This window comes from Castor canadensis, chromosome 4 (assembly GCF_047511655.1).
Source record: "Castor canadensis chromosome 4, mCasCan1.hap1v2, whole genome shotgun sequence".
In the NCBI taxonomy this organism is placed as follows: domain Eukaryota; kingdom Metazoa; phylum Chordata; class Mammalia; order Rodentia; family Castoridae; genus Castor; species Castor canadensis.
Window position 1 is genome coordinate 159337949 of NC_133389.1, and position 24356 is coordinate 159362304.

A 24356-nucleotide genomic window follows, 5' to 3' on the forward strand; every position below is an offset into this window, starting at 1 on the left:
TATCACTAGCTTATGACACTAAACATACTATTTAATCTTTGTTCTTAAAACTTTCCATCTACAAGAGAAACAGTCCTGATTTTAAAATTCCATTTGCTGTCTGTGTGGAAATTTACTTCTAAGTAGCTAGTATACATAGTGTGCTGTGCCTCACATGTATGCCATCTAACTTTATTCTGCACATTAGAGGGGTTCACTAGCCCTTGAAGTATCAGAGCTCACACTTAGGGGTGATAGGTTGTATGTGAAATTCTCTAATCAGGAGTCAAATTCAGAGAGTCAGCACTCAGACAACTTCATTAAATCCACACCACTGCATTTGTTAATATGTGTGGTATTGACTGTTAGAAAATGGCTTGCTCTACAGAATCATTATTCAGAACAATTACTGCATCAACTCCAGTGATATCCCTACCAAACTAAAATGCTGGAGATAACTGTATTAGAGAACAATGCTCCTTTACTAGCCAATGTTTTCACTTACACTACCACTAGGTGGCGAATTAGCATTTCACTTATTATGCAGCCAAACTCATTTGCCTTTGGGCTGTTTAAAGCAGGGTAGCAAATACCTTTCAAACACTTAATAAAGTATTGGTCAGAGCGAGCATTTCATTATAACAACAGATTTAGGGTAATAGGGAAATATTTAATTTTTCTTCCCCCCTGTATTTGAGGAGAGGTTTTTTTTTTTTTGTCATTTCTTTTTTGGTGCTGGGATCGAACCCAGGGCCTCATGCATGCTAAGCAAGCGCTGTACCACCAAGCAACATCCCAGCCCACCCCCCTGTATTTGAAAGAACTAGTGCTAAAACTTACATGTTGGCTCTGATTACCAAAGGTAGGACCTGTAACTGCATGTTTTACCTGCTACATTCTCAAGATAAAGAAATGATAGCATTTATAAATCATAATGGTTATTTTATGTGTTTTCAAAGAGTCTCAAACCCACGGAAATGTTGTGGCAGCTCCATTTATTTTTTTTGATATGTTGAAATTAACAGCAACCAATCATTAGAAGAGATAAGCAAGTCATTGAGCTGTCACAGGAAGAATAATAAAGACATTTAAAAATAGGATAGTTCTGTTCCACTCCTAGTAATATTTCCCCAGGGTGTTATGGGGAGAGTTATTTTGCCCTGTCTTATATCAAAAGGTTTGTAATGTTAAAAGAAAGAAAGAAAGAAATGTTTTTTTGACCCATCACACTGCAAAGGAGGGAGGTTCTTCATCATTCTAAGTATTGATTCCAAAGCACTATATATGTCAGGTTGGTCACCTAATTGGGTATAAAACAGGCAATGCTCTTTTTTGTGTTGTGGCACCAATATCTCTGTGCAGAAGGAAAGGTAAGACTATTATATTAAGACATGTGGAATATGACGTTATCAGTGGCATACAACACAGACACTCAAAAGGGGTGTGATATGAGGAAGGTTTGGTAAAAAGCAAAACAAACAAGTAGGTTTATCTGATACATGATAAGCTGGGCACTGGAGGCTCACACATGGAATTCTAGCTACTTGGGCAGACAAGAAAGGGAGATCGCTGGCAAACAGTTTGCAAGACCTCATCTCCAAAATAACCAGAGCAAAATGGACTGGAGACATGGCCCATGTGGTAGAACTCCTGCTCTGCCAGCAAGAAGCCCTGAGTTCAAACCCCAGTTCTACCAGAAAAAAAAAAAAACATGATTACATCCAATAATTTTGAATTTTTAGAATCTGAACTCAAAAGGATTTAAAATTTTTATTAAAAGGGAGATATGAAAGATTAAACAAGTACTGTAATTTATAAATAATTCTCGTTTTGTTCTGCTATGCTCTCTAAAAATCTGAGATGTCAAAGCTATGGTCACAAAGAGCATATTTTCTGATCATATATCTATCTACATTCTATGTTTTTAACTTTAACAAGGCTACTGACTAAATATTAAATATTATAAAAATTTTAAAGATATAAATAATAAAAACATCTTTATTACCAAGGCATCAAAAAAAGAAAAATCTAGCTTACTCTTCAGAGCATTTTAATTTTCATAAACCAGTACTGATGTCTGGTACCAATTCTGAAGAGTGTCTCTGAGAAGTGGCCCTCAGGGTGAGAGCATGGTCATCTATGTAAGTTGGCAGATGCTGCTTACTCAAGCTGCAGTGGTTGCCCACCCACAGAAGTTACTGAAGACTGGGAGCACACAGGAATGTGTATTTACCTAGTGCTGAATACAGACTCCAATCTGTTTAAATGCCTAGCCTTGAGTTCAAACCTCAGTACCACCAAAAAAAAAAAATCCCCAAACCCAAAACTTTGTTTTCACTGAATACCTACTAATGGCACTCCGCGCATAGCAAATCATTGCTCTTTGGCAATCCTTTCATATTTCAGGAAAGGATGACACTATGTTAAATTACTGGGGCCACTACAGTTTGATAGCATTTAAAAGTAATTCACTGAATGAGACTATCTATGGACTTCATGTGCCAAATGGCTTTAAATTGGCCATGCAAAAAATATAAAAAGGGAGTTTCTGTGATTCAAATTTAACTATGGAACAATTTTTGTATTGGCTGGTCTTATGCACGTCAACTGCATGTAAGGAAAACACTTTGATTAAACTTTTGTGAAAATCATGTTTTGTATCACCAGCCATGTTGGTCAAGTTTGGTGATAAGTTTTATATTAAATACTTTTAGTATAAATACTTTTATATTAAATATTGAAGAGGAATGTTCATAGTTTTTTCTTCTACAATACTAAGTAATTTGGTTTTTAGTTTGAAGTTGTACTATACAATTTCTAGCCTCTTGATAGATGTAATATAATTACATATATAAAAATGTCAATTCATAAAATGATTTACAGTAACAATTCACAAATGATTACAAAAGACTCCTTGGTCTATCCACCTCCTTCCCTTTCCAGTGGAAAGTTAGTCACAGGAAGAAAATTTCACTGTATGGGAAAAAAAAAAATTGGTGGAGGGATAATTTGCAAATGTGTGTGCTTACGCAAATAATGTAAACATGCTTAAACAATAGGGGCGTGGATTTCTTCTTTAGATACAACACAGTCATAACTTACAAAGTTCAAAAGGCCTGGTGATGCATTTCCACACGTACAATCAGCCCTTGGGATTTGGGACTGGTTCTAGAACCCCCAGTGGAAGTTGAAATCTGTAGGCATTCAAGTCCCTCCTATAAAATGGTGTATTAGCATATATGCATATCTTCCATATATTTTAAATCCTCTCTAGATTACTCACAATACCTAATACACTGTAAATGGCAAGTAAGTAGTGACACTGTTCAGGGACTAACATGAGAACGAAAGTCTGCACAGGTTCCATACAGAAGCAACTTGTTTCTAATATTTTTGATCCATGGTTGGCTCAATCTGTGAATGTCAACCCATGGATATGGAGGGTCAACTGTGTAAGATTAACCAAGGGATCCTCAACAAACTAAATCAGTGATGCTAATGCTCTTCTAACAATAAATTATGGGAGAGAATAGTGGAAATAAAAAATCATGGTCCACTCAGGGACAGTCACCGACAGGAATGATGCTGGAACTGCTCTTTCCACCCGTTGGCTTTCAGGAGCTCAGTGGAAACCTAAGGGCCTTGCACACAGAGCAGCCAACTTTCTTAGAAGAATTCCTAAGAATGCTCAATAAACTCTAGTAAGGCAATGACTGCAGTTTATGTGCACAAAAGTTTAGTAAATTCTCCACAACTGATGTAGTTCTAGTTGATGATTTGCTAGGTTGTTTGTTTTGGCAGCATTGGGGCTTGAACTCAGGGCCTCAAGACTGCTAGGCAGGCACTCTACCACTTGAGCCACTCTGCCAGCCTAGTCCTTGATTTGTATTCAAAATGAAATCTGGATGGGTATGTCATCCCTCCTAAGAAAGGCCATCTTTCAATCAGTTGTGGTCCCTTAGGAGGCCTTTCCCAGCACTCCTTCCCCTGTAAAAAGGGAACTATATTCCTATGAGTTCTGATCCTGGGTAGCACTATGGATCAGTGATCACATGATTAGGCTTTTGATATGACTTGTTACTGAGCTGATGTTTAATGTGGAACATGATAGCATTTTATATCTTGCAATAAAATAGAGATTATGATGGTTATTCCTTGACTACAACATAGAAATGAGAACTGATCAAATGCAGGAGTAAGATTTCTCTACTGAGAGAAAAGTAAACTCTCCAGAATGTTCTTTTGCTAATATGTGCAGAATGCATAATGATGTCGAGGTAATAATCCTCACAAAGAAACGTAAGTACCGTGTGATGCAATCCTCTGCCTGCTTCTCACTGTTCATCTTGTGATACACCACAGCGGCCACTGACAGGGGGCCTGCATCCCCACACAGGAAGGTGATGGAACGCTTGCTCAAACAGTTCAGGCTTTGCTTCACATAGCCATGTGCCATCTGCAGGTAGGCAGGGTCCCCGAACACTTCATAGAGATGTAAGTAAAGCATAGCAATACCTGGAAAGGAAAAGAAAGCAATGAAAAGATGAGGAAAGGGGAATCGACTTTATTATTTCAGTATGCTGCCTCCTTAGCAGTGTTGATTTACGATAAGCTGCAGCAATGTGTAAATTATTTACAAGTTCAGTTTACTTTAGGTCCAGACTTAGCTTTGTTGCTAAGCAGCTCAAACAACAAAGTATAGGCAATCACTTACTTATCCTCAGTTTCCTCATAATTACAACTCTATTAAATAATAAGGAGTCTAAGACTTTGGCCAATAAAGAAACACATAATCTTTTATTCTTTTTAAACTCTGGTCATTGTGTTAATGTGCTAATATGGCACATGCTAGGCAAGTGCTCTACCACTGAGTCACATCTTGGGCCCAGTGTATTATTTTTGATGGCTAATTGTTAGGTTATCAAACTACAATTCCAAATAAATAGTCATCTATTTAATGAAAACTTATTTAATTAATAATAAAAAAGAAATGGTTTATCCTTGTGACCTAAACAAATTCAGAGTAGAAAATGAAAAACTCCATTTATCTTTACACAAAAGATAATTGTTTTTGTGCATGAGAGGGTACTTTGTGTAACCAAATTCCATACCCTACTATCCTTCCCAACGGGGATTGTAAGAAAATTTTCTGACATCTGAGAAAATGCATTCAACCCCTCTTTAACTGCAATGTAAGAGCTGTCAGTGACTTTTGCTTTGGGTCTCATTCGATTTGCTTCTTGACCTCCTCTGTATGTAACTGAGGCACTATCTGCATGTCCTTATGTCAAATGCCTGTCACAGTAGGCAGAGCCTTTCCTCTGAAGCCAAATCGTCTCAGAGTAGCTTCAAAGACAGGGAATCTGCCTGCCTGCAGCACTTCCAGAAATTCCTTTTCTCCTTAAAGCACATTTTCCATCTCATTTACCATTTTTAGAAGACACAGAGCCTCTGTTTAAATCTAAATTAATAGAGCCAATCTCTTCACGGATTTCAATGCAGTAAAAATATAGTCTGCAAAATTACTTTTCACTGTACTGAGGACAATTTTAAATTTAGATAGTTTTCTCATTTTGCATGGGTAATCTCCAAAGCTTTGTGCTATAGACCATTCAATTTCACATGTATATTAAGGCCAAATTTTCATTTCCTGCCAAAGTTAATAACCTTGTCTGCTTTTTCAAAGTGGCTTGGTGTTAGTAATTCCACAAGCTGATGATCAGATGTACCGATACTTAAGTTTTGTAGATGAGTATACAAAACCACGTACGTGGGTAAGAGAAAAAAATCTCCTTTTCACAAATGATCAATGTCAAGAGCTTCTTCCAGAATTGGGTCCTTAATAGGCTTCACCTCCACCCGCATCACGCACCTGCTGGCAATCCATTTAAGTTGTTACTCTTTCATTTTGCCCTCCTATTCCCACTGCTGCTGGAACTCCCCTAATTAAGTTATGTAAGCACCAAAGCCAGATAATGGCATGACCAAGATCTGAGAAAATAAAAAGTGATTAAATACAAGCCCACTGATTGTTTTCCTTTTCAGACCTTCTTTGCTCAGTTCAAAAATTCCTCTTGGCTTAAATATTTAACAAATAAAACCCATTAAAACTCATAATGATAAGATTAGATTTTTTCATATGAAAAACAGGTATTGACTTCTGAAGTCACCTATTTCACTTTTTTTGATCAGTAGAGTTTCTAGGATTCCACATCCTTAGGTTCCATTTCTCTCCTTGCTCTTGCTCTGGGCCTGTATTTTGTGTTACATTTTGATTAGGGATCTTCTGAAGGTTGCAGCTCTGGTGTCCTGTTACCCTCCTGTTACAAAGTACCCATGGATAAAATAAAAGGGGATGACTGCTGCTGGCAATTTTCTCATACATACAAAGCAGCCTAGGTCAGGAAAATAAAACAGAATGCATAAATCAAAGATATTTCATGCCTTATCAATACTCTAATTCAGTAACAGAAAAAAGTGGAAAAAATGCCTGTGGCCAAATATCTCTATCATTCTGCTCACCCAATCCTTGACAGTAGTCATCCCTGTAACATCACCTTTGCATAAAACTCGAAGACTTAAAGATGCCTGGCAAAGTGGGGTGATAAAGAAGTCTTTGAAATGCAACTTGTATCAACATACATATGCTCTTTGGGCAAAATGTCATACAGTACTGCAAGACTCAAAACACAAAACACCAATCCCCTTCTTTACCCCATTCCTACCTCTCAGTGGCAATTATTTTCAATGATGTCATCATCCATTTTCTCTATTATTTGCCTCCAAATTTCTACTGAAATGTTTATGTGCCATTTGTTGATTTTTCTATTTCAGACATTTTTGATTGACATTCTACTGTGGAATATGAAGATTTAGCTTTTGTGATGAAATAGACTTGTAGGTGGTCCCCTAAATGACTCTGGAAGTCATGAATTAAGATGGGGTGTCCCAAATACTTTATTGATCACATTTAATGACTTTAGAATTCATGGAGAACGAATGTATGATTAAATTTTGTTTTACTCATTTGTCAGCATTTGTCTCTCTCTCTTTTTCCAATGGTATTGGGGGTTGAACAGAGGGTCTGCCATGCAATTGGCAGACACACTATCACTTGAGCCACTCCACCAGCCCTTTTCCCTTAACAGTAAGGCTCTGGATCTTAGCTGGGCACATGGCAGAATAGTTTTCTTTGCACTGGGTGTGGTCCATGGCTAAGCTCCAACCAACGGGATGCACAGAGTGCAATGAGGACAACTTTGGAAATGTCCTTGAAGGGAAGGGACTTGAGGGGATGACTGAGAGCATGATGTCAAGATGCTCCCAGATGTCTAACTTCAACAGCTGGCTAGGCAGTGGTCCTGTCTACCACCATGGCAATGCCTGCAAGATACCAGGTGTGAGAGGGAACACTATAGTGTGTCCACGCATAAACTCATCCCAAATGCAACTCTAGTCTCTAAAGGGCACTTAATATACTGAGAAAACACACTTCTAGGATGACAACCACAACTGGTAGGGAGGTCTGACACAGAGTTAACCACAGTTTCATCTTCTTAATATTTCCTTCTTCTTTTTTTTTTAACCACAGAATATGCTACATTTTAAAATGTGATGAAAGCCATTTTTAGTCCAATGCATTCTCTGGCTAACATCTCTGGCTAATAGATAAAATTTTCTTGCACACAATTTTTAAGCAAAAACTAACAGAGATATATATACTTCTTTCTTCTCTTTGACTGAGATTGAAATTCTGACTGCATTTAATTGTAAAAATATACTCCAAACTGCTTTACATTTTAGATTTTTTTAAAAAGTGAAAGCCTTCCTGTTTTAAATCTGGATAAATTTTGACATTTTCATTACTATAAAATTTAGGTTAAATATTGTTCTACTTCTTCCTTTGTCTCTTCCATGATAAATATTGTCATTAAGCTATGAAAATGAAGGCTTTCTGCTCCGAATGTTACTGTCATGCTAGATTTGCTCAAACATACATGACTTACACATGTGAACATATTTTAAAAGACAAAGTAATATACAAGGAGACAGATATGAACCAGGTGTGATGGCTCAAGCCTTTAATCCTAGCTACTTGGGAGGCAGAGATCAGGAGGAGGATTGTGGCTTGAGGTTAGCCCAGGCAAAAAGTTCACAAGATTCCATCTCACTGCTGGGGTGCAGTGGCATGCATCTGCCATCTCCAGGTACACAGGGAAGCACAAATAGGAGGACCACAGTCCAAGCCTGCCCAGGTACAAGGTAAGAGCCTATCTCAAAGGTAACCAACACAAAAAGGGCTGGCAGAGTGGCTCAAGTGCTAATGTGCCTGCTGAGCAAGTGGGAGACCCTCTGTTCAACCCAAAATACCACCAGAAAAAAAAAAAAAGAGAGAGACAAATGCTGACAAATGAGTAAAGCAAAATTTAGTTATACATTAGTTCTGCATGAATTCTGAAGTCATTACAGGTGATCAGTGAAGTATTTGGGACACCCCACCTTAATTCTGTGTTACCCAAAACAGTCAGTGATTCCCTATGCATTTCAGGAGCAGCTGGACTCAAAAGACTACATGTGAGTTGCTCTTCATTAAAATAAAAGAACCTACTTCCTTTGTAGTCTAAGTAGCCAGAAGAAGCCCAGATACCTATTACTTTGATCTTACAAATTCTGGAGCCTGTTTCCCTGCCCCCACACCACAGTGTCCAATACACCATAGCCTCCAATCATCAGTGTCTGTAGAAACTTAATTTAAAAATCTAGTTTCTCAGTCCCACTAGTTACATTTGAAATGCCCAACAAATGCATGTGTGCAGTGGCTGCTGCAATGGACAGTATAGCACCATTCCCATTGCTGCACTGTGTTCTGAGCAAAGTGCTGCTCTGAAGACCAGCCACAAGTATCATTCTGCATAAAAACTTCAGAAGGGGGCACTGGCTCATACCTCATTTCTTGATTTTGAACTGCTGATAACTAATTCACTTTAAAGAAAAAAATACCCCAAGAGGACCAATAAGACATTGTTGTTAATAGGCACCAGACCTGACTTGAGCATGAGAGCTCTGAACCAGATTGTCCTACTCTGTTTCTGATTGCTCTACTGTTTCCCTGTAGAGCTACTACTCTGCAAAGGGAGGGTAAACTGTTCAGGGACACTTCTAAATTTGCAGTTGCCTTACTCAGCTACTTATTCCTAGCAGAACCCTAAATACAGCCAGCTGTTGGGAAGTAATTAATACTAAGCCTTTGAATTTCTGAGGGATCATTAGTACTATTCATCTTGACCAATCAAGACCTAGCTGTGTCTCAAATGTATATAGAGATGATAAAAATCTCCACAAATATATGAACCTCAAGAAACACTTCTCAGTAATTCTGCATTGTAGAGTTAACTCCTTAACAGTTTTAACTTACTTCAGCTAACAGTGGTATAAAAACTGTTTGCGATGGTATCTGAGCTCTATAAGGTAATGAAATGCCTTGTAGTCAGGGGTTTTGAAAGATTCCTTTCATGTACTCTGGTAGAAAGACCATGTCATTTCAGATCTGCTGGAGGTAGTCAACTAACACCAAATTTTGAAAGTCAGATACTTTTTACAGAAGGGGCAATAGGATGTTCCAATCTAAGTTCAAATAAACTGTTCCTTAATTGAAACTCTAAAAGCTCATCATCAATTACACTTTCTTCCTTTCAGATTTAGGGGAATATAAGAAGTGAAATTTTTCTGATTAGCACCATGAAGCATGATCACCAGTCTTTCTGTTCCAGGCTGGCACTTCCTACTATACAGTTAGTAGTTTCCCAATTTTGTGTGTGAATAATGTCTGCTCATGTGCATTTCTGTTTTGTCAACAAACTTACAGTTGTCGTGAGGGAGGCATTTTCTCCCAGTCATGGTGATTACTCCCAAGCACAGCTCTCCCCACCAAACCTGGGGGTACATAAGGCACCTTGACCAGGGCATGTGCTCAGCTGTCAGATTAAAGCTGAGTGTGGTGAGCTTCTGGCTTTCCAAACACTCCAGAGCTTTTAAGACACACAATCAAGGGAGGAAATGAGTCCTGATTCTATAGCTTTAATTTAATATTACCCCAAACAAAGGAGAGGAAAAGAAAGGAAAAGAGCACAAACAAGTACTCTGAAGATGTGTCTTTTTTATCTATTTCAACAGTTGACATGTAACATGTAAAAAAAAAAAAAAGACATATTACACTTTCTTCCTCCTTCCCTCAGTGCCCTGTAGTCTGCTGCTTTGTAAATGTCAAATATGGAGGCACTCTTAGTCTTTTATTCAGACTGTCATAATGGGTGATAAATCCTTCAGCATGGTAGTTTTAAGAGCATGGGCTCCTTGCACTGGGACTGAAGCCTGCCTCTACCACTCATTAGCTGTGAATCTTAGCCCACTGACTAAACATTGCTGTGGCTGACCATCTTTATCTGTAAGATGGAAAAACAGTCACTACTCTATAGTATTGTGAATCACTTAAAATAGGCAATCCTTGGCATGCAGTGATAATGTAATAAATACCCAACCCCATTAGACCATGAACCTCACTGGGTGATAAGCTCTTTGCCCTGTTTCTGATCCCTGATCTAAAGGGACAGACTAGAGAGGGAACCATAATCTCCCTCTTCTCACATTCCTGTCTCTCTCCTCCCTCTCTGGCTTCTCTGATCTGTGAGGTTGGCAAAGTGTTCCCTACACACATGCTGTCTGGCCTTTCCTTAGCTTTCAGAGCATGTGCTGTCTCCAGGATCAATCTCTTCACTTCATTCCTGTTTCCCACATAGTCATGCACACCTTGAGCTGTTCAGAGCCTCCATTTGCATGTGGGTAGATAAGTTCAGATCAAGGGGTAGATCAGCAGGTGGGCAAAAGGAAGCCCACTTTATGCCCAGGTCTGAACAATGTATTTTTTAGCTAGCTTTACCAGTTATAAAGCAGACATTATGAACCTTATCTAGTTTCTGAGTTCATTTCCCACCTGGACTAGAGGACGGAGTGATGTGGTTAACTCACTCACATCCTAACAGATAAAATGAGTTGAAATTCCCAACCTTCCTCATTCCACCCAGTTTTAAGTTACTATTTATGTTTGCTTAAAGCAGTAATAGCTGGGCACTTTCTCTTCATTCATCCAGCAAATACTTATTAAGTATAACTATGGACCTGGCATTATGCTAAGTGCTAAAGTTACTGGAATGAAAATGAAGATGACAGGCAAAGCTGCAGTCTTCTTGATGTTGCGTGTAAAGGTCACACTGCTGGGCTGTGTCTTCTTTCCTTTCTACCATCTCTTCTTCACTGTCTACCTCTCATCTGCTCCTTGTGCTAAACCCAAACACACTGGTGACACTGAACCCTTCACCTGTATCAGGACTGTGTCTCAGTAATGACTTACAGTACAGTGGCATCAACATTACATAAAGGGCATGCGGAAAGGCAGCAGGCTACACTGTGGCACAGACATCTTCCTAGTGATCACAGTGAGGGTTCTAGTGAACTGATGTGGCTCCATGCCTTTGATTTCTTCCACTGCCCTACTAGCACTGGTTGGGAGGGACAAGTGCCTCTCGTGACAGTGAAAGACATTTGGTTATGGCTCAAATTAGACATTGAAAAGCTGGCTGTGGTATAGAAGAGATCAAATGGCAAAGACAAGACACCTAGCCAGAATGATTCCTTACAAGTAAGTCTGGTGTCAGCAGTTAACTAAGACGCACGTGCTAACACTGCACCTCAAAGGCTATGTACTTGGCAGATCAGAGGGGCATCTTAAAACACTATGACTTGCAATTAGAGTGCAAGTTAATATCACTCTAGGGATTACACTGCATACCCTCGTATTTAAAATGTTACCTAATACTTGAAAAGAGGAAGTACATGCCAATTTTGGCCTTATTAACTTTGTGAGCAGAATATGGGAGCTTGGGTCAGGGCTTTTAGAACTGAAGCCCTAGTCCTGTGTGAGCATGTGCTTTTAAAAAAAAACAATGTAGGCTTATCATTTCCCTCAGGAATTTTCATAGTTAAGAGTGGGAAAAAGTCAAATTAAGTGAGGGCTAGCACGTTCCCTCATTTTTTCGTGGACACTAGACAGATCAGCCATCCCTTGAGTTTACTTAACTTTTCTACTCTTATCTGCAGGAGAAGCAATCTTTTCTATTAAATGCATCTTCCTAACACCAGAGCACATCATCTGCTCATTAATTCATTTATAATAATTCCTTAACAGTGTTATGTGCTTTCCATCCTGGAACCTGGAACCTGGAACAAAATTCAGTCCAGCCCAATGATGGGGGTCATTCTGTTCCTTGGTGAATCCCCACAGATCTCTGCACCCAACAAGGACCACTCAGTAGCTAACCATGGGATACGATTCTCAGGGGCCCCCACACCTGCTATTTTTCCATACCATCTGCTACTATGCACAGTCTTATGTAACAGTTCTTGATGGGACATCTAAATAACTAAAATGCTTCCCCTGCTACTAAAGCTGTGAGACACACTGTAAAGAACTCCTGTAAATTTACAGGGAGGGGATTAAGGCTATAAACAAACAACTCAGTGCTTACTGCTGGCGTATGTCATACATCAATATCATGATGCATTATGCTTCAATGTACTAAATTCTGTAAAGGAGGCTTTTGGTGAAAATAGCCAAGTCTATTCATTTAAAATATCACTTATTAACAGCTGCAAGAGCTACTAATTGATTTCAGACTATGGATGGTAATTCACTTGAGAAGCTCCTCAGCAAGCCTTTTCAAATACAAGCAATTTTGAGGAAAATCTTCTGTCTTGGACCAATTAATTTTCTACCCTGAAACTGCATTGGATATATTAATACAGGATTAGAAAGGGGGAGACACTCTCAATAAAAGAATGCTGGAGATTTACTTTTTCAGCATATGCCCATAAATTTTTCCAGGGTTTACTTTATGTCCAATCCTAAAAAGCTTTTTCTCAAAGATGTTATAGTAATTACTCTCCCCTATCTCATAAGCCTTGATTCCCTTTTTTCAAATTCTTTCATGCTTTATATGGACTTATTCTGTTTTTTTTTTCAACAAAATCAAATCTGAGTACTCATTAGCTATTTCTAAAATATTTAGACAGCATGAGTATCAGGCTGTCATTGCTTAAATTACCACATCTCATAGCTTATAAGTACATCTTCACTTATAAAATGTACAGGATAGTCTCAAATGTAGAAGTTGAGAATAAGCACTCTCTCTTTCTCTGAAGGTAAAGAACATGACTCAGGAACCAGGCATCTGGTGGTGAACCCTAGCTTTGTCACTTGCTAGCTGTGTGACCTGAAATGAGGCACTTGTTCTTGCTTTGTTTCATTTTCCTCATCTATGAAAGAGACCTGAATAGTCCAGGCCATGGAGGCATTCTGAGGTTTAAAACAGTGGATTGATGCAAGCTTCTGAGGATGGTATCTGCATATAACATCAGTTAATGGAGCACATGCACACACATTTGCACTCCTGTCACTCAAATATCATAGTAACTATTAACAGGAATTGTAGGTTTTTTTAAGCAATAGAATATCATATTAGGGAGAAATAAAAACACTAAAATTTATGTGTGTATGTACAAATACGTGTACACATACATTTACTTATGTTTTGATCTTTACTCTTGTTCTACAAGAGTCATAGGATCATGAAACTGCATACTGATTTTCTTTAGAAATCAAAATTCATTCAACATATTTTGTTATTACTGAATTCTTTTTCTGAATACTGGTATACAGCAGTAATTTGTTAACTTTCAATTACTGCTTGAAATTTTTACTAATCACAACCTCTTATTTCTGGATAACTATGAGACCAGAGGGGCTTATGGTAATATTTGCTCCCTTGTGACAATATGAGACAGCTCTGGAGTTTTAAAAAAATCTTTCTCTTTTTCTTTCCTAGGGTATGGGCATTTTACTTCTCTGTTGTGAACATACACAGGTGAAAATTGGGGCTATGGCTCTTACTATTACACAATGACAACCCACAGGTGCAGATATGTATGTTTGAATTCTAATGAAATTTCACACTCACCCCTTTCATCACTGTATTATATCCTCTGCTTCCATTTTAAAATAAAAGCCAAGATAATGTCAATTGTAAAACAGCTGGAAAAGTGAACAGGGCATACTTTCCACAGAAAATTATTTGCTTCCTTTAAATTTTCTTTAAATCTATTCATGTCACCTTTACCAATAAAGCATTTTGTACATGTGGATTATGTGGAACAATTCTATTCCAAATCTTAATCTTACCTGAATCAGCTTTCAATATCAGACCATACTAGTACTGGAGAATGAAACATAAAGATAAGAGTGTATTTCTAACTAACTGTAATAATCACTTTCCAAAATATTTACAGCACACAGAGGTGCTCTAGCAGAAATTTCAATAAGTACCCTGCCACCATCTGTCTCAATTTTTACTGAAAAGACAGAAGATGGGAAAAGTGATGGGAGCCCAGGTTTTGGGTTGTAAGTACATGTGTAACATTAAACACAATGGGGATTCGTCTCTTCCATAGAACTCTCATTTTCAAGATCAACTGAGCAATGAAGACAGCCCTAGACATATGACCAAAGCATTATGAAGTTGGGCAGCCTGGTTTTACAGCTTTACTTAGCCTTATTAGAGTCATGAAGTAGAAATATGGACTCATGTATAGTACAAGCAAAGTAAGGACTTCAGAATTCCACAACAGCAAGTAAGAGTTTGAGAGGAAGCAGAGAACTATTTAACCAAGCTGAAAAAATAGCAGTGTTTAACAATACTAAGTACAGAATGAGTTGCAGTCTCCTCTAGATTTAAGTTACACTTACCTCTAAAAAAATTACTTATATTTGGAATTTCAATAATACTTCTTCTCTATAACAGGCTTTATGAAAAGACTACTGCTTATTGGAAATGAGAAAAATTACTTAAAAAAAGAAGTTATTTTAAAACAGAATGCGTATCCCTGGAAACAGAAACAGGCAGAATATTGCTTAGCAAATTCCAAAATATTTTATGGTATTGGTAAGTTTATTATTCTAAAAATCCCCCTAAGTGGACAAAAGTTAGAGATCCTTTTGCAGATAGAAAAAATGAGGTCAGTTGTCCAAATGCTGTTTATAAAACATACGAATACAGAAGATAATTCTTCTTGCTACATAGGCGTTGTAGGAAAAACTACTAGGTTTTATCTGAAAATCTACTTTCTCCTTTAGTAATAGAACCCTACCCCCGCAACTGACTATATCAACAATCCTTCCTTGCTAGTAAGAGTGACCATGTGACTACATTCCACTCAATGCAAGCTAAGCAGTACTGAAATACTGTGAGCTGACAGAGTGCATCAATTGATAAGCACACCTTCCTAGGAAGTGTAGGCCCGGAGTTCAAACCCCAGTGCTGCCAAAAATAAAAGAAAGAAAAGAACTGAAATACTGAGTGAGGACTTCTAGGAAGATTTTGTTTATTTTATTTTATTTTATTATTCATATGTGCATACAAGGCTTGGGTCATTTCTCCTCCCTGCCCCCACCCCCTCCCTTCCCCCCCACCCCCTCAATACCCAGCAGAAACTATTTTGCCCTTATTTCTAATTTTGTTGTAGAGAGAGTGTAAGCCATAATAGGAAGGAACAAGGGTTTTTGATGGTTGAGATAAGGATAGCTATACAGGGAGTTGACTCACATTAATTTCCTGTGCGTGTGTGTTACCTTCTAGGTTAATTCTTTTTGATCTCACCTTTTCTCTAGTTCCTGGTCCCCTTTTCCCTAGTTCCTGGTCCCCTTTTCCTATTGGCCTCAGTTGCTTTTAAGGTATCTGCTTTAGTTTCTCTGCGTTAAGGGCAACAAATGCTAGCTAGTTTTTTAGGTGTCTTACCTATTCTCACCCCTCCCTTGTGTGCTCTCGCTTTTATCATGTGCTCCAAGTCCAATCCCATTGTTGTGTTTGCCCTTGATCTAATGTCCACATATGAGGGAGAACATATGATTTTTGGTCTTTTGGGCCAGGCTAACCTCACTCAGAATGATGTTCTCCAATTCCATCCATTTACCAGAGAATGATAATATTTCGTTCTTCATGGCTGCATAAAATTCCATTGTGTATAGATACCACATGTTCTTAATCCATTCGTCAGTGCTGGGGCATCTTGGCTGTTTCCATAACTTGGCTATTGTAAATAGTGCTGCAATAAACATGGGTGTGCAGGTGCCTCTGGAGTAACCTGTGTCACAGTCTTTTGGGTATATCCCCAAGAGTGGTATTGCTGGATCAAATGGTAGATCAATGTCTAGCTTTTTAAGTAGCCTCCAAATTTTTTTCCAGAGTGGTTGTACTAGTTTACATTCCCACCAACAGTGTAAGAGGGTTCCTTTGTCTCTGCATCCTCGCCAACACCACGATGGCTATTCTAACAGGGGTGAGGTGGAATCTTAGTGTGGTTTTAATTTGCATTCTAGGAAGCTTTTGGAAGGCTAGGGAATGCATTTTTCCTTGCTTCTTTTTCCTTCCATCAGCATGAAAAGCTGATGCAATGGCTGGATCTTTAGCAGTCACCCTGACTAATAGGTAGAGCTAGTGGCTGGGAGGATGGAGCAGAAACGAGGCCACGCTACTATTAAATCCTGAGGCTACCATGTCTGCCAGAGACCTCCTTTCTCTGGCCTTCTTTTACACAAGAGAAAAATAAACTATTATCGTATTTGAACTATTGTGATTTTTGTCTCCTTTTTCTGGGTACAGGCAGCTGAACCTAATTGCATTCCACATCTTAATCCTATCTGAACCAGCATCAGACCATATTTCTACTGGAGAATGAAATTTAATAGAACAAGATGGCAATTTATAGGTCTAACTAATTGTAGTCATGCAGACTTCTCTAAAACTATATAATATAATGACAACTTATAAAAGCTTTCCTTGTATACTAACAATGCTCAATAAATATCAATGCTGAAGACAGTTTTAAAGTTTTCTGCAATGAATTAGTATTTCCCAAAGAAATGTAATTTTGAACAAGTTCATAAAAAGAACAAACAATAAGGTAATATTTATAAAATATGATCCTAAATAAAGTTAAAGTTTTAGTTTCCTAAAAAGTATCATTTTTAGAAAGATAGCATGGGGTGCACATGAAGCAACACACAAGTATACACATCACTGCATAAGCATTGCTTTGATGCATAATATCAATTACTTTTATTGAATTGTTTGTGGTACGTTTTTGGTTAAAAAAATTGTTAATACACAGTAGTTGGTAAGCTGCATACAAGGAGAAGGCATTAACATTATGATTTTCTGTGGCCAAAACAGTGTTAGATTCATATGCAACTCAGAACTTTAGTTATCCAGATGGTCTGAACACTGGCACGTGGCAGAATTTTATGTATGAAAACACGAGAGATGGAACACTTTATGTGGGAATAGTGGCTTTGTAACAATGTTCGATTAGGGGACATTAGGAACCTTGCCTTGGAGGCCATTAGCAAATTTATCTAGAAGATCTTCTGCTACATCATAAAACAACCAGCAACTGAAGACAAACTAAAATGCTTAGTATGCCAGTCTGCCTCAGACTTGCCATATGAGCTTCTCAGGAGCCAGCAATGGCTGTCATAGACAGATAGGGTAAAAGATACTGGCAATCAAAGGAGATGATGCCCAGACCACTTATAGTAAAAAGTTTAAACAACTTCCCACTTTGCTTTAGAGAGAAAATTCTTCTACTGAAGAAAGCTTGATTTTTGCCTTCTCAACTAGCCCTAGCAACTGCGTACATGTGGGGGGTGGTCTTACTGATGCTTTTCTTAACACCATCAAACTATTAATTCAAACTTGAAATCAATCTCTACTTCTTTCCCCTCTAAAGCAAGGTACCTTATCAATAATAAGTTATTATATAAGCTCATTTGAATGTGTTTTTTAGGGATATAAGTTACTCTTTTTGTATTCTGTCCTGAAATTAAATTTAAAGCCAGCTACTTTGAGTCTCTCTCTCTCTTTCTCTTTCTCTGTTCATCTGTCTCTGGACAGGGATAGGAAGTACAATAGAAACTCCAAATATATTAGGAAAAGATCTTGAAGTCTGGGCTTTATGAATTATTATAATGCAGCAATAAAAGGAATCCTAAAGACATTTGTGCACCCTGCTTGTCCCACTTGTTCAAATAAACAACAGTAATGTTCACTAATGAGATTAATCTACCAGTTACACTATAGCTGGAACACAGCAGATGATGGTTGTGATAACTTCCTTCTTGAAACAAAATACTTTTATTTACTCTTATCTTCTTGTGCTAAGCTTCTAAAATCCACAAAAATCATTAAACTGAAAGAGAGATGCTCAACATTACATAGTCTATTCATCCTACCTTATAAAATACTGACCTTAAAGTTTCCTGAGAATATAATTTTACTGGTTTTATCTGCCTTCACTATCCTTGTAAGGAAGAGAATCACTCATCACACTAAATGGGATTGCTAAGAAATTGCTGTAAATTTCTCTCACAAAGAAGCTCTCAAACTATAGATTACAGACCACTATGTGTATCAGGTCCATTGAAGTTTGTAAAATAATTTCTGGATCCCACTTATGACTTTATTGGATCAAACTCTCTGCATTGAGGTATAGGAACCTACATTGTAATGACAGCACAATGCCTTAAAATGAAATTCAAAGTCCTTAAACTGTACACTTGTTCCTCCTGCCCACTCACCAAAGTACATGGGAAACACTGAGTCCTAGACTACATCATTCAAGATTATGAAGCTGACATTTCCTCTCTCTACATTAGCTAAGCTAATTGTAATTCTTCACCTTTCTTTCTTTAGCTTCTGTCTCTCACATTTTAACATCAATGGACCATTTTTTTCCCAAGCTTCCTCCAGGCTCTTGGTGACTCACGTTGGTAATGCAACAAAAGCAAACCAACCAGCAGTGACTGAATGGAAAGAATGTCAATTCATGGAATTGACACTTTCCCCTGTGTTCCTGCATAGATCCCTGTTATGGGGCAAGTGCTTGAAAAACGACATTTCTAGACATTTTTATCTCCTGAGGATAAGTCCTCCTTACTAGTTACAGGAACTCATTATATTTTCGAACACTTCCTAATTTCTGTCACTGAAATTCCACCTCCAAATTAACTACATAATGCTGAAAACCAAAGTTTCTCCTCATAGGTATTGTATCCATTCACATGTCAGGCCAGGATACTAGCCATAGGTCTACCCTGCTCTGCACTCAGGACACTGTTAATACCCAGAAGGCTAGGTGAAGGGCCCAGCACTGGTGACTCATGTGCAAATGCGGAAAGCACTGAGAGCTGGCCTGCCAAAAGAACTGCTCTGGCTCTCACACACAACACTCATGCCAGCTCAGTCAGCACGCCATACCTGCCCAGCCGGTGTAGCCGGTGCCATCCCGAGGGTCTGCTGATTTTAGGCCTCTCTCCATTTGCTGAAGAAGCTCTCGAATCTTGTTGGTCAAACGCTGTGAGAACTCAGGGGTCAGCTGTAGATGTTAAGAGAAAACAAATATCAAGAAAATATGGGCCATCCAACTTCCTAGACTGTACAAGTTATTTCATTTTCACTTAGGCCACATTTTTCTACCTGGAAACTAGACAATTAAAGATAGCACATTAATGAAACTTAAAAACTACTACTAAGGGCTGTGTATGGTGGCACACACCTGTAATTTCAGCTCGAATGGGGGGTGGAGACTGGGGAGATTGGGAAGATTGGGAAGATTGAGAAGACTGAGGTTCAAGACTAGCCTAGGCAAAAAGTTAGTGAGACTCCATTTCAACCAAAAGCAGGGCACACTGGAACATATTCCTATCATCCCAGCTATGTGGAAAGAATAAAAAGGGGACTGTAGTCCAGGCTGACCTGGCCGTATATACCACACCCTATTTGAAAAAATAACAAAAGCAAAAAGGACAGGGTCATAGCTTGAGCAGTACAGCATCTGCTTAGCAAGTTCAAGTCCCTGGGTTCAAACCCAGTACTGCCAAAAAAAAGTTTCTTTTGTTACTTAGGCAATATTATTATAACTTAAATACTCTACATAAAATTTCCACCTAATAGGGAACATATATTATTTAACCCAGTATTAAAAATTATAATAAAAACTTCTTTAAGCTGGGCATGATGGTATAATCCCAGCACTTGGGAAGCTGAGACAGAAGGATAGGGAATTCAAGACCAGCTAAGGTTACATACTGAGACCCTGTCTCAAAAACAAAAAGAAAACAAAACAACCCCCCCCAAAAAACACAAAAAGTCCACTTTATTAAATTAAACACAAATCAAAAGATGTCTGTGTTTTTAAGACACTGGCTCAAGCAGCAGAAATGTTAATCCTGAAAGGAACATTTTAATTGTTTTTATTTTAAAAAAATGAATAAATTTATAAAAAACTAACAAAGCATAAAACAAAGCAAAATAAATTCATGAACATCTGAAGCCCACAAGAATGTCAAACCCAGAATCAAAACCCACCCCGAGCACAGTGCCTGGCAGAATGGAGGGGCTTAGAAGTACTGCTCAATCAGTAAACCTGGCAAGTGATCTTGTTCAACTACTAACTTCTCTATATTCCAAAGGTACTCTGAGACTGGAGGTGTGGCTCAAATGGTAGAGTGCCTGTTTTGCAAGTGTGAAGCTATAAGTTCAAACCCCAGTCTCACCAAAAGGTACTCTGAGGATTAAATGAGGTTGTGTCATAGGTCTTTCTCACTCAGGAATGCAAATGCCAACATTTCTACAATTCTCTAGCAGGATCTATGACAAGGAGTAACACAGATATGGAAAGTAGTTAAGATGGGGCTCTGGGTAAACAGTGAGGCTCACACAATCCAATCACAGTTTCCTAAAGGTATGTTCTTCCTAGAGGCAGTTGAAAATTTTGTGTGTGTGTGTGTGTGTGTGTGTGTGTATTTGGTGTTACTGGGGTTTGAATTCACAGCTTTCCGCTTGCTAGGCAGGCACTATACGGCCTGCGCCACACCTCCTGCCATTTTGCTCTGGTATTTTTGGAAATGGTGTCTTGCTTTTTGCCCAAACGAGCCAGGACCATAATCCTCCTCTTCTACACTTCTTGCCTTAGCTCAGATGAGAGATGCACGTCCAGCTTTTTTTCCATTGAGATGGGGTCTCACAAACTTTTTTGCCCAGGCTGGCCTGGAATCTCAGTCCTCCAGATCTCAGCAGCTTAGGATGGATGAAAGGGGCACCCAGACACTGGTTGAGACTGGGGTCTCAAAAGCTTTCTGCCGGGCTGGCCTCAAATCATAATCTTCCAGATCTCAGCCTCCTAAGTAGCTACAATTACAGGTGAGAGCCAACAGCGCCAGCTGCAAAATATTTTTAAAGTTCTATATACACTGAATCATTAAGTGTCTTAAAAAGTAATTTTGATGTATCAATCATTTTAGGAATTTGCTATGATAATCATGACACATCTATTATTATCAAAATCTCTGTTTTTTTGGCAGTACTGGGGTTTGAACTCAGGGCTTCACACTTGTAACACAGGTGCTCTACCATTTGAGCAACACCTCCGGCCCTTTTTTGTGTTGGGTATTTTTGAGATAGGGTCTCAGGAACTATTTGCCCAGGCTGGCCTCGAACCATGATCCTCCTCATCTTTGCCTCCTGAGTAACCAGGATTACAAGAATGAACAACTGGCTCAAAAAATCTCCTTTTTAAAAGGAGAATCTTAACATTGTAAAAAGAAAGCAGTGTCTGAATTAATAACAATAATTTTAAAAAGATATTAAGTTAACTTCTGAAGAACATTCCTGAGAAGGCCAATCAGACCTTCAACCATATGTGGATTTTCATTCACAAGCACCACTATGATTCTTTACTTCACACTCTGAAGAAACCACACTGTTTGACAGACACACTCCCATTATTAAATGATTTCTGCCCAAAGGTGAAGATTTCAACAGGCCTCAAATATACGTTTAGTATATACTTCAATATTCATATAAAAGGTCTATAAATCTCAAGTAGATATAAGAGTGGATCCATGACAGAACGTGCCATTTTTTTGTGCACAGGTCATGTGTAATTTATCATCTTGCCTGGCCTGACTTTAAGAGGTCAAACAACTAGAACACCTCAGCCTCAGCAAGGAAAGCTACTTTCTACTTGACATTTAATAAAGGTGACTTGCCCGAGAATATTGATTGCTTGTGGCAGTCCAGCAAGTAACTCAAACTCTAGCAATAATGTGAACAGTCTCTAAAAGTCCCTTTTTCCTGACAGATGCCAGAAAACATAAGAGTTCTTTATTGAATTCTTCGCATTAACATATTAAGGAGAAAGATCTGCAGGGTCTGATTTTTTGTGTTCAACATTAGAACTGGAACACCTGTTTCTTTGTAGGATCGATCCCAAAACTATGTTAGGCAATACATTACATTAGTATTTGGGGGTCATAGTTTAGATTTCTGAATGTCTTTCTCTTTCTTAAAGGTGTAAACAGCCCAGATAGTCAGTTACATTTCACTGAAGGCTTCTGTCACAGGGAACATTCTCAAGTAAGCTCCTGAGCCAAGCTAGCATGAAGCAGCATGTCCTCCTCCAACAAGACAAGGCATCTTCCACTTCAGATCTGCAGAGCTGGACAGAATGCAGGCCCATATGGCCAAGGGGAAGCCATCTAACCTCAGAGTGATTACAAAAGCTTTGCTTGGATAGCTCAACATTGGCCTTTAAATATTCAGATGGACCCTAACTACACTCACACTTTGGTTGCCTTCCACACTACAATCTTCTCTCTTTTCTCCCTCCTACCTGCATTACTGACCCAAGTTAATGTATAATGATAAATGTTTTACTGGACTAACCAAAAGAGCCACATAAAGTGAACTTCACAGAGAAGAAATGAGTTTATCACATGTGAAATGCTTTCTGTACGACTGACAAGTTTCCAAGAAATAAACTGATTTTTTTTTTGCACTCTTCTACGGAACTCACTCAGGACTCGTCAAAACTGGGTGTTCTTTTTTAGAAGGCACGTATTCCCTCTTAATAATTATAGCCACCCAAAGAAGCAGGCCAGAGCAGGCCCCTGGTTCTGCACAGCACATCCAGGTTCTCTCCTGCAAGTGCCTTATGAGCTAACCAGTTTAACTTGCTGAGTTTTTTTTTTTTTTCCCTATTTTTCCCGCAGCTTTGCAGGCCTAAAACCCACCTCCCCTAGCACTGTATGTTTAGAGGTGTCCCTGCCACACGCCCAGTTTGCTCCACCCTTCCCCAGCACTACTTGTGCACAATCACAAAGGAATCACATGCACCCCTGAATGCCCCCAACACCCCTCAGCTCTCTACAACCAATCGAAAAGGCCTATTATATGGCGAACGCCTGACAATTTTTATAATATTCTCAATGACTGCAGTTATTTCTTCAATTCTGAGCTAATAATAACAGCAATGACGTATTATTTCATATTCAACACGTTAGAATTCAAAGTCTATTTTAGCATGTATTCTATACATTCGCATTTCTCCTCGAATTGTATTTTAAAGAATGGGGGAGGGGGGACGCTCAGCCCTTCCTTCCCAGAGGAACCGAGGCCCTCTGCGACCCCGCGGGGGTGGGGTGGCGGTCAGGTAGGGAGGCAGGGACCCCAAACTCACCCTCCCAGCAGAATCAAAGTAGCCTTCGGCCAGGGATTTGTTATAATCGGCATAAGGATTCGGGAAGGCCCTTTGAGCCATGGCGCCGGAAGCCAGCCTGCAGAACAGGGGGAAAAGAGACCTGAGGGTGAGGCGGGGGCCTCCGTCCAGCCTGGGCGGCCGCAGCCCGCGCCAGAGCAACCCCGCCCCTGCAGCTCCGGGGCCAGCGGGCGGTACCGGTGGTCCGAGTGGACCCCGAGCCCACTGCGGCCTAGTCGCTAGGGCTCGGCACCTGCACGAAAAGGCTGCCAGGGCCCCAAACCCACCGGAATGAACGGGCCCTGTTTTGCACCCCAGCGCCCACCCCCGCGAACTCAAGCAAACGCGGATACCGCGGCCCGAAGCCCAGTTCAGTTCCACCCGGGCTCACACCAGGAGGCCTCCGACAAAAACACCGGCGGCCCTTGCACCGCCCATTTCTTGACGGATGGGCCAATCAGAGCCCTCGCCGCTGCGGAGCCCCGCCCCCTCCGCCTTTCAGTTTGTTAAAGAGACAGAAGTGCAAGGCGAAAGGGTAAAAATAGGGTCATTTAATTCCTGCCTAGCAGCGGCAAGGGCCCGACTTAGACGAACGTGCGAGTGTGCCCACAACGTGCAGTGGTTTCTATCCTATTTGAAAAGAAATGTAAAGAGGGCAAATTAAAGTCCAGATTCATAAC

The 24356-nt window shown here is 39.4% G+C and overlaps 1 protein-coding gene across 1 annotated transcript in view; it reads right to left on the reverse strand.

Moving 5' to 3' along the window:
• Positions 1–24144, reverse strand: part of Lancl1 (LanC like glutathione S-transferase 1) — a 35677-nt gene extending 11533 nt beyond the window's left edge. Inside the window, exons 1-4 of the mRNA XM_020184471.2 lie at positions 24030–24144; positions 23659–23755; positions 19398–19515; positions 4287–4494 (exon numbers count right to left, since the gene is read on the reverse strand). Coding sequence (XP_020040060.1) covers positions 4287–4494; positions 19398–19515; positions 23659–23739 — 407 coding nt within the window. The 5' untranslated portion in view covers positions 23740–23755; positions 24030–24144. The remainder of the gene's footprint in view (positions 1–4286; positions 4495–19397; positions 19516–23658; positions 23756–24029) is intronic.
• Between the last annotated feature and the right edge of the window lie 212 nt (positions 24145–24356).